Source organism: Echinops telfairi, unplaced genomic scaffold (assembly GCF_000313985.2).
Source record: "Echinops telfairi isolate 266 unplaced genomic scaffold, ASM31398v2 ScPeMD7_3;HRSCAF=10, whole genome shotgun sequence".
NCBI classification, from domain to species: Eukaryota; Metazoa; Chordata; class Mammalia; order Afrosoricida; family Tenrecidae; genus Echinops; species Echinops telfairi.
Genome location: NW_022103899.1, coordinates 45,993,713 through 46,004,024, shown reverse-complemented (window position 1 = coordinate 46,004,024; position 10,312 = coordinate 45,993,713). Strand labels below are relative to the sequence as shown.

The 10,312-nt window shown below is 60.2% G+C and overlaps 1 protein-coding gene across 3 annotated transcripts in view; it reads left to right on the top strand.

Moving 5' to 3' along the window:
* The first annotated feature begins 6 nt into the window (after positions 1–6).
* The window catches only part of OBSL1 (obscurin like cytoskeletal adaptor 1), a 20,064-nt gene continuing 9,758 nt past the window's right edge, over positions 7–10,312 (top strand). For all 3 annotated transcript variants that reach the window (XM_045294682.1, XM_045294678.1, XM_045294684.1), the window contains exons 1-8: positions 7–569; positions 2,463–2,732; positions 2,815–3,066; positions 3,215–3,517; positions 3,666–3,962; positions 5,430–5,702; positions 6,960–7,232; positions 8,641–8,913. In XM_045294682.1, coding sequence (XP_045150617.1) covers positions 53–569; positions 2,463–2,732; positions 2,815–3,066; positions 3,215–3,517; positions 3,666–3,962; positions 5,430–5,702; positions 6,960–7,232; positions 8,641–8,913 — 2,458 coding nt within the window. In that variant the 5' untranslated portion in view covers positions 7–52. The remainder of the gene's footprint in view (positions 570–2,462; positions 2,733–2,814; positions 3,067–3,214; positions 3,518–3,665; positions 3,963–5,429; positions 5,703–6,959; positions 7,233–8,640; positions 8,914–10,312) is intronic.

Here is a 10,312-nt window from a genome sequence, read left to right as displayed (position 1 = left end):
ATGCCAGGTGGGGGGCCTGCCCGAGCCCACGCTGTCCTGGGAGAAGGACGGGATGGCGCTGGACGAAGTGTGGGACAGCAGCCACTTCGCGCTCGTGCCGGGCCGCGCCGAGGGCAGCCGGGGCGTGAGCCTGGCGCTGCGCATCCTGGCGGCGCGGCTGCCCGACTCGGGCGTCTACGTGTGCCACGCCCGCAACCCGCACGGCCACGCGCAGGCCGGCGCGCTGCTCCAGGTTCACCAGCCCCCCGAAAGCCCGCCCGCCGACCCCGACGGAGCGCCGGCGCCCGTGGTGGAGCCGCTCAAGTGCGCGCCCAAGACCTTCTGGGTGAACGAGGGCAAGCACGCCAAATTCCGCTGCTACGTGATGGGCAAGCCCGAGCCCGAGATCGAATGGCACTGGGAGGGCCGCCCGCTGCTGCCTGACCGCCGCCGCCTCATGTACCGCGACCGCGACGGCGGCTTTGTGCTCAAGGTGCTCTATTGCCAGGCCAAGGACCGCGGGCTCTACGTGTGCGCCGCGCGGAACTCCGCGGGCCAGACGCTCAGCGCCGTGCAGCTGCACGTCAAAGGTACCCGTGCCTCCCGGGGAGGTGGCACAGAAGGGGAAATGCCACTCTGCGACTATCGGGAGGGTTTCTAGAAACTTCTGAAAACTTTATGGAGTCTCAGACAGAAGGTGCCAAAACCGGGGCCTCTTCCACCTCTTCCAGTACAGTGGTTGCCAGAGAGAGAGCTGGCTCTCCCCTCCCCGCTGAATTCCAAAAGATTTGTTAGCTGGGTCCAAGAAGCATCTGGGGTGCGTGCTTAGGTCCAGACTCTAATTGATCTTTTTTGGGGGGCGGTGGGGCAAACATTTAAAATGGAGGCTGCCCTCAGAACCCCATCTAGCCTGTGACCCCGCACGGCATCTTGTGGAGAAACCTCTGACTTACACTAAAGGTGGTGGTATGTCATCAGGCCAGTTTCTACACCTGGAGACTCCATGTGACCTATGGGGCTGCCCCAGCAGGGTGCTCAGCTGTAACATTCCAGGGAGCCCGGTGCAGAGCTTCTCCGGGGAGTGAGCGATCTTTTCTGTTAACAGAGCTGCTCCAGCACCCCTTGATACTAAGAGATTCTTGCTATTGAGTGGATTCTGACTCCTGGTGACCCTTTGGGACAGAGTAGAACTGCTCTGTAGTAGGAGGCTTCTGAGATTGTAAATCTTTGCAGAAACAAACCCCTTATCTTTCTCCCTCAGAGCTGAGCACCTTATCTCCTACTCCCCGCTCCCCGCACCCCTCCTCCAGCTGACCCCGACCACCATATCTTTCTCCGTCAGAACTGCCTGTCGGGCTTGGGGGTTATCAGCTGGTTAGCAGCCCATCCCTTAACCCCACCAGTGACCCCTCTTACACTAAAACCTCAATAAAGGAAAACTACCCTACCTTAAAAAAGAGAGGCTGAAAATCAACCGCTCCCTGGATCTGAAGGCAGAGGAAATCAAAGGAGCGGGATTGTCGGTTTGCACACTGGGTCACTAGCAATGTCCAATCGATACTTTTATTAGTTACAAAGGAGAATAGTTAGAGGCCAGGGAGAAATACCCAGAACTCACCCTGGAAGTTAATACTCTTCATCATAGGGTTTCATATTACATTTTCCCTAGGGGTTGCCCAACTTGTTCCCTCAAAGGAGGAAAAGCTGGTACATTCCCGTGTGCCCTGCCTGGCCCGCCGTGGGTGTGTTGCCCCCACCGGTGCCTTCTGCGACCCCCTGGCAGGAGCAGCAGCCCTGTGCGGGGCAGAAACTTGCTCTGCCAGCAGCCCACTGGACTTTCTTTAAAGACACAGTTTGGAAAGTGGCTAAAATACTTTCGATGTGGAGTTTTCAAGGTACCACTGGGTGGCGTATATGGCGAAGCACTTAACTACCAGGTGGATGGTTAGAACTTAGAGGCCTCGGAAGACAGTCCAGGCGACGTCCTTCCGCAAGGTCACAGCCGCAGACAAGCTGTGGAGCCATAATGCTTTGCACACGGGTGTCACCCCTGTCAGAACGGACGCAGTGGCTGCCCAGCAGCATGCGGAGGGACCCCAGTGAACAGCCTGGGCCCTGGTGGTGTAGTGGTTACTCCTGGGGCTGCTCATCACAAGACCAGCAGTTCAAAACCTCCAGCCATTCCAATGGAGGAAGACAAGGCTTTCTACTCCTGTAAAAAAGTTACAGTCTCAGAAACCCACCGGTGCTGCTCTGCCCTGCCCTACAGGGTCACTCCGAGTCAGAATCGACCTGACAGCAGTGAATTTGGTTCTTTTAGTCCCTGTTCCCACTTTACAAGGAAGGAAACTGAGGCCCAGGGTCACTAAAGGGGGCTTGCTCGAGGGCATGGGGCCTGGTGATGGGGTTTTGCTGGAGGCCACAGTGCAGGAGGACCAGGAGGATTCCCTCTGCACAGCCACCTCTGTCCCCCTTCTCTGCAGAGCCCCGCCTCCGGTTCTCGAGGCCCCTGCAGGACGTGGAGGGCCGGGAGCAGGGCATCGCTGTGCTGGAGTGTAAAGTCCCCAACTCTCGCATCCCCACGGCCTGGTTCCGGGAAGACCAGCGGCTGCTGCCCTGCCGCAAGTATGAGCAGATTGAGGAGGGCACCGTCCGGCGCCTCATCATCCACCGGCTCAAGGCCGACGACGACGGCGTCTACCTGTGCGAGATGCGGGGCCGCGTGCGCTCCGTGGCCAACGTCACAGTTAAAGGTCGGCTGGCCGGCGGGCGTCATTGAGGAGGCGGCAGGCAGGTGCCCACACCCTGAGCTGATGGCACCCATCCACCTCCCAGGGCCCATCTTGAAGCGGCTGCCCAGGAAGCTGGACGTCCTGGAGGGGGAGAACGCAGTGCTGCTGGTGGAGACCCGGGAGGCAGGGACCGAGGGCCGCTGGAGCCGAGATGGAGAGGACCTGCCGGCCACCTGCCAGAGCAGCTCTGGCCACATGCATGCCCTGGTCCTGCCAGGAGTCACACGAGAGGATGCTGGCGAGGTCACCTTTAGTGTGGGCAACTCCCGGACCACCACTCTGCTCAGAGTCAAATGTGAGGACGGGAGGTGGTAGGCTGGGCTGTCGGGAGCGGGGCAGGAGGGGGCAGGGTACAGGAACCTGGGGATGGCAAAGAGGATCCCAGGTAAGGGACCGTGAGAGGTCTGCCAGGCTCTGCATGCAAACAGCCACCTCTGTCTCAGGCGTCAAGCACAGCCCACCGGGCCCGCCAGTGCTGGCAGAAATGTTCAAAGGCCACAAGAACACCGTCCTGCTGACCTGGAAGCCTCCCGAGCCAGCTCCCCAGACCCCCTTCATCTATAGGCTGGAGCGGCAGGAGGTGGGCTCCGAGGACTGGGCTCAGTGCTTCAGCATCGAGAAAGCCGGCGCCGTGGAGGTGCCGGGCGACTGCGTGCCCACCGAGGGCGACTACCGCTTCCGTGTGTGCACAGTCAGCGAACACGGCCGCAGCCCCCACGTGGTGTTCCAGGGCTCTGCCCACCTTGGTGAGCCGGTCCTGCCAGAGCCTGCCTACCAGCTGTGCCCTCCCCACCAACCCATCCACTCCTTCTACCTTCCTGCCTCTGAGATGCCATGCCCCCTGTTGCCGCTGCCCCTCTCCTGGTCCTGATGCTTGCTCTACCCCCACCCCAGTGCCCACGGCTCGCCTGGTGACCGGTCTGGAGGACGTGCAGGTGTATGATGGGGAGGACGCTGTCTTCTCCCTGGATCTCTCCACCATCATCCAGGGCACCTGGTTCATCAACGGCCAGGAGCTACCAAACAGTGAGCCGGAGGGCCAGGTAGAGCCTGGGGCCTTGCACTACCAAGTGGAGCAGAAGGGCCTACAACATAAGCTCATTCTCCGGTCTGTCCAGTACCGAGACCACGGGGCCCTCGTTGGCTTCACCTGCCCTGGCGTGCAGGACTCGGCTGCGCTCACCATCCAAGGTGAGTGCAGGAGTGGGTGGTGCTCAGGTAGGGGCCAAGACCTAAGTCCTGCTGACTCTCCCCAGTCCACACACGTGGGTGTCAATGGTGGGCTCAGATTGAGGGTTCGGTGGTCCAGAGGACCCACCCACATGAAATGGGGTGTGTGGGGGGTCATGGTTATCTGGATCAGCAGCCCCTCCAAAATTTCCGGAGCACTAACGAAAACTTCAAAGCGGTTGCCGCCATGTTGATGCTGACTGGTGAGGAGCCCGCATGCATCTGAGTAAACTGCTCCATGGGCGTGTGGGGCTTGCGCCGGCTGGTTCTTCCAAAGAGATTGCCAGGTGTTCCTTCCGAGGAGCCTCTGGGCAGACTCAAAGCACCAACCCAACAAGGGCTAACGGTCTGCTCCACTGCGTGCTCTGGGGTCTCCCTAATTCTTTCGCCCTAGTCATCTCATCCAAGAGGTCCCTGGCACCTGATCCCTGCCCTGTCGTCTGGCAAGGGAGCTTCAAGACGCTAGTGGGAAAATGGGATCCAGACATAACAGAATTTTTCCGTGAGCTTGTTGAAGCCCCCTTAGACATTACGGTTTCCTGGGAGCCCGGCCCCATTCTAATCACCTGAACTTTGCCCTCCACGGCGCTGTAAGGGGCTGCAAGGTTAGGACTCGGGGAGATGGGAACACCCTCCAGGGGGCCTCTTCAGGGAGCCAAGCGCTGGTACCACTGAGTCACGGTGGCCCCATTGTACATGTGGGCAGATGCAGGCCCAGAGTAGCTAAGCGACGCTCCCAAGACCACCTAGCCAGTGAGTGGTGTAAGTGCGGGGTTGGAGCCCTGTGAATTGAAGGAGAGGGAATGAATGGAGTCTGGGGGTCACTCTAGCCTGTGCATCTCCCATCACTGTAGTTTGGAAGGCTGGCCAGGACTTACGGGTGCCCAAGTGTAGGCTAGGAGGTAGTTAGCTGCCAGAAATGTAGGCGGAGGGCAGGTGGGCTGTACCCAGTGACCAGAGCGGCTGGGCCTGTCACGTCTTTGTGATAGGTTGCCTCATCAGTCGCTGAAGGGAGTCCTGACTTCTCAGGCAGATTCCTGGCCCTTCTACACGTGGGGTATAAGAACCAGCATATGTAGCAGACACCCCTGTTCTCGGGCACATGAAAACCAGCGCTCTTACCACTTTGCCACTGGTCATTTCCTGCCAAGACTGTCCCACGTGGCCTTGTAGAGTTATAGGCAGAAGTAGATTGCCTTCAGAATTAAAACCCGCATAAACTAATGGAAGGGCAAACGTGTGGCCTCATGACCAGTCAGCAACATCTGGGCATGAACATGAGTATACTTGTGACCGGTCAGCACGACACCTAAGCCTAAGCCTACTTTTTAAACCCAACTGGCCTCCCCAGTACTGACCACAGTTGTCAGGGCTGCCAGAGGGGGCGGTGCTTCGGGTGGTAGGTGACCCTATTTCTCCCCCCTGCAGAGAGCCCAGTGCACATCCTGAGCCCCCAGGCCCCGGTGTCACTGTCCTTCCTGACCTCTGAGCGAGTGGTTCTGACCTGCGAACTCTCTCGGGTGGACTTCCCGGCAAGCTGGTACAAGGACGGGCAGGAGGTGGCGGAGAGTGAGGCCCTGGTGGTGAAGGTGGATGGCTGCAAACACCGCCTGATTCTGCCCGCTGCCGAGGTCCGGGACAGCGGGGAGTTTGAATGTAGGGCGGAGGGGCTCTCTGCCTTCTTCAGCATCACTGTCCAAGGTCAGGATCGAGTGCCCCGCGTGCTTCCCACTGAGGCCGAGTGAGCCCTGCCCCTGGCCAGCGGCTCTCTGCAGGTCACAGCAGGGAAGAGCTAGTGGTGGGGACCTGTTTTGCAGTCACTTGCTTCCACACGTACCCTCTGCTGCACATGAGGCATGACGCTCTCTTCTGTTAGGATGCAGGGAGATTTGGGAGGACCCTCCAGGGAGCCTCTCAAGTGCTGTGTTCAAATGCTGCCAAACCCTGCACCCACTTCACAGCTATCAGAATGGGTGGGCCCATTGCTCACGCGACCCATAGTGACTCCCGGGTGCAACAGGACAAACCAGCCCCCAGTCCTGTACCACCTTCGCAACCGCTGCTCTGTTTATGCCCTGTGTTAGCCTGAGTTAGATGCCAGGTACCTCTAATATGCATTCCCTCCTTTCGTCTTCCCTGAAAGAGAGGCAAGAAGCCCTGGCTGCTAACTACAAGCTCATGAGTTCGAACTCACCAGCCACTCTGTGGGAAAAAGCTGAGGCTGTCTGCCCCTAACAAGATGAATATTGCCTCTGAAACCCACTGGGGCAGTTCTGTTTTGTCCTACAGGGCAGCTGTGGGTTGAGGTCCACCAGATGGCAGTGAGTTTGAAATGACAAGGTGACCGAGCAGGACACGAGTCCCCAGGGGACTGCGTGAGTGCCTCATCACACAGTTAGCACACACCATTGCTGGAATTGGCACCCGGCTGAGCTTATCCTACTTGCCCTGTGGCTTTTCAATCAAAGCGCAGCGGAGTGGAAGTGTCAGAGCCTGCCTGCTCTAGAACCGCTCAAGAGCTTGTTCTACAAGCCTGTGTCCGGCCCGCAGGCCTGCAGAACAGGCAGGATGAACCTTCGGGGGGTTCGAATCCACAGACACTGATCTAGCTCAGCTTCCCACTTGAGTGCAAATCCTGAATGCCCCCGGGGAGCTCTCTACTTGGAGGTATCAGCCGCCCTAAAGGCAGCACAAGTAGGTTTCCTTGTAGAGCAGCAGCAAGGGTAGCCTGCGGAGTGACTTCCGTCAGCCACAGTACAAACCCCGTGCCTCCCCACACCCGTGTCCCTACCCAGGTACCTCAGGTACCACAAGACCTGCCAGGCCTCCCCTGCACAGTACAGCATCACCCCCAGCCCCTCCCACCACGAGGAACCTGTCCCCAGCCAAGCAACCAGTGTGGACTGGTGTCTCCCGTGCGTGGGTGGGTGTGACCCCCCCTCTCCACCCCTTGCCCAGACCCCCCTGTGCACATCGTGGACCCCCGGGAGCACGTGTTCGTGCATGCCATCACTTCTGAGTGTGTTGTGCTGACCTGCGAGGTGGACCGGGACGAGGCCGACGTGCGCTGGTACAAGGACGGCCAAGAGCTGGAGGCAGGCGACTTCCTGGTCCTGGAGAAGGACAGGACCCGTCACCGCCTGGTGCTGCCCGCTGCCCAGCCTCCGAATGGCGGCGAGTTCCAGTGCGTGGCTGGGGAGGAGCGTGCCTACTTCACCGTCACCATCACAGGTGGGGGCCTCGGGCTTCAAGGGCCAGGAGCCATCTCTCCTGGGACGCAGGTCCCAGACCCCCACCCCCACCGCGCTGCTCTTAACAGAAGTGTGTCCTCTTGCTTAGGCAGCTAGATGTTCAGAGTCAGCTGGCTCTAGGGCAGCGGTTCTCAACCTGTGGGTTGTGACCCTTTTGGGGGATTCAACGACCCTTTCACAGGGGTTGCCCGATTCATAACGGTAGCCAAATGACAGTGATGAAGTAGCAACGAAAATCTTATTATGGTTGGGGGGTCACCACCACGTGAGGAACTGCATGAAAGTGTGGTGGCCGTAGGAAGGTTGAGACCCACTGCTCCAGGGGAAGGTTTTGTGCATGCCCCTGGGAAGGATGCCGGTCACTGTCTGAGCTGCTGGTCCTCCATCCTCTTCAGGTGGCTTGGCCTCTGTCTTCCTGTCTTTTCTGGCCTGTGCGGCCACTGCCCTGTGTATGTCTCCTGGGGACGGGTTGAAGGCACAGCCTGACTGTGCCCAGGGCCGTCCATTGGTCCTCCTGGCTGTCCTGTACGACAGAGTGCTACTGCCCCACCGAGTGGCCTAGGCCAGCACCTCTGTGGACCGGGCCAATGGCCTAGAGGTTAAATACTTGGCCGCTAGCCTAAAGGCTGGCCATGCGCACCCACCAGCCCCCAAAGGTCAGCGGTTCGGACCACCAGCCGTTCTGCAAGAAGAAGAAAGATGAGCAACCGCTCCCAGGAAAGATAGAAGCAAAGCACTTCTGTCGCTATCACGCTGCTGGCTGCTGGTGGTGTCTTTCCGATGGGAGACTGCCACCTCTTTCTCCCCAGTGCTGAACGAGTGCGGCACCAGGGCCCCCTCCCTTCGGTGCAGGTGGCACTGTTACCATGATGGAGCCCCGCCCCTGTGGTATTGCAACCACAGGCACGGGGTTAAGATTCACAGCGCATGGTTTGGGGATCACATCGGTAACCCCATTTCTCCCCACACCCGGGTGCGTGTGCTGAGGGCACTCATCATCCTTGGTCTCCCGAGGAGCCTGAAAGGGTGCCTGTAGGGGAGGCACTTCTGCTTCAGGGGAGGGTCTGGGGCAATGGGCTCAGATCTGGGGTCCTAAGGACCTGGCTTTGCCCTGGGGGACCCCAGCTCCATCTGAGGGTCCCCTTCCCTCGGTATAGTCCAGAGTGTGGGGATCTACAGCATGGCCCGCTGGGCCTCCTTGCCCCAAGTGCCTGGTGTGCATTGGGGGAGTGACTGCCTGGCTGTGTGTCGCTGACTGGGGCCAGTCGGATATATGGCTGTGCCTCTGTCTTCCAACACGTGGCCCACCTGCCAGGGGTAAGGGATAGGCCTGGGCAGGAGGGCTCGTCGGCCCCTCACACCCAGGAGCGACTGTCCCTGTCCTCCAGACGTGTCTTCGTGGATTGTGTACCCCAGTGGGAAGGTGTACGTGGCCGCCGTGCGGCTGGAGCGCGTGGTGCTGACCTGCGAGCTGTTCCGGCCCTGGGCGGAGGTGCGCTGGAGCAGGGACGGAGTGGAGGTGGCCGAGAGCCCCTCGCTGCTGCTGCAGAAGGAGGACACTATTCGCCGCCTGGTGCTGCCTGCCGCCCAGCTTGAGGACTCCGGGGAGTACCTGTGTGAAATCGATGACGAGTCCGCCTCCTTCACCGTCACTGTCACAGGTATGGGCCCCACCCACGGATGACCCTGAGCCTGGGGGAGCTGGCCCATGCAGGAGAGGGTGGCGGGCTGGGGCTACCTGGCCCAGAGAGCCCAGACCCAAAGCTCGTTCCTGAGAGGGTGCTGGAGTGGGGGGGACACACGTCCCTGCCCTCCGAGTTGCCAAGTCTAGCTGGGGAGGCAGCTGCTAACCAGGGGTCCCAAACGGGCAGTCCCCAGGGCGCCCTGCAGCCCCCAGACATGTTGTGCTTGGCCCACAGAGTCGTACCAAACTCAGGACAGTTCAGATAACAACCCGGATTTATGCGTCCTCTTGAAAAAGCCGAAGAACCGGCCGCTGTGGTCCCGCTTCCCCCCTTGGCGGCGAACAGCTGGTGCTGAGTAGCAGCTGCCCCATCGGGCGGGCCGTGCCGCAGCCCCCACCCATCCCTTTCACCTCACTCCAAACCACTTCAGCCACTGCCCTTATCCTTGGGGGCTCTGAGTGTGCACCCCTGTGTTAACACCAATAAACAAGACACGTGTCCGCCGCTCACACCTGTGGAGAGTGCTGTGGAGGACGGGGCAGCGGGGTGGCGGGGGCAGGCCCTAGAGGACACCGCCATCCACAGACACTGGACAGGGCCCTGCTCCCCCCACCCCCCACCCCCAGGCCAAGGCGACAGGTCGTGCCTCCTGAGCTGGCACAGAGAACAGCTCACCAGGCGAAGTGCATGGGGTGGAGGGTCAAAGTGGAAAAGGCTTAGGATGCCGGTGGAAATGCAAGGGGTGCAGTGCTGAAGCTTTGGGCCGCGACCCCACCCCCCAGCACCCATCCTGTTGGGGTGGTGGGGGTGGGGAGCAGGCCTAGGCAGCTCTAGATGACCCTGAAGCCCGCAGCAGCGGCAACCGATTGGCATCTGCTGTGGCAGTCTCGTACCAGCCCAGGCTGCACTTCGTAGGGGCTTGCCACCCCCACCCCTGACCAGACGTCAGGAGCACAACCACACAATCCCAGCCCACATTTCGCCTTCCCACAAAACACCAAGCCCTTCGTGGGGACGCCTGTAGAGATGCCACTGTGCCTGTGACCCAGGGAGAATCAAGTTTGAGGTCTCATGGCTGTGCCCCACCCCTATCCACTGCTCCCCAAGGTCCCCTGCCCCATCCCTCAGCCAGACAGCACCCAGCTACTCTCCTCCCACCTTGCTGAGTCCCAGAGAGCCAGCCCGAGGCCTCCAGACTTAAGCCTAGGCTGGGTGGTGGGATTGACTGGTGGGCTCCATTGCAGGCTCTCTGCCCTCTGCCCATAGAGGGCATGCTCATGCACACACACACACACACACACACACACCCAAAAAACACCCACCACCACCAGGGGACCAGACGCTAATGGTGCTCTAAACTCTGGGGAGCTTGGAG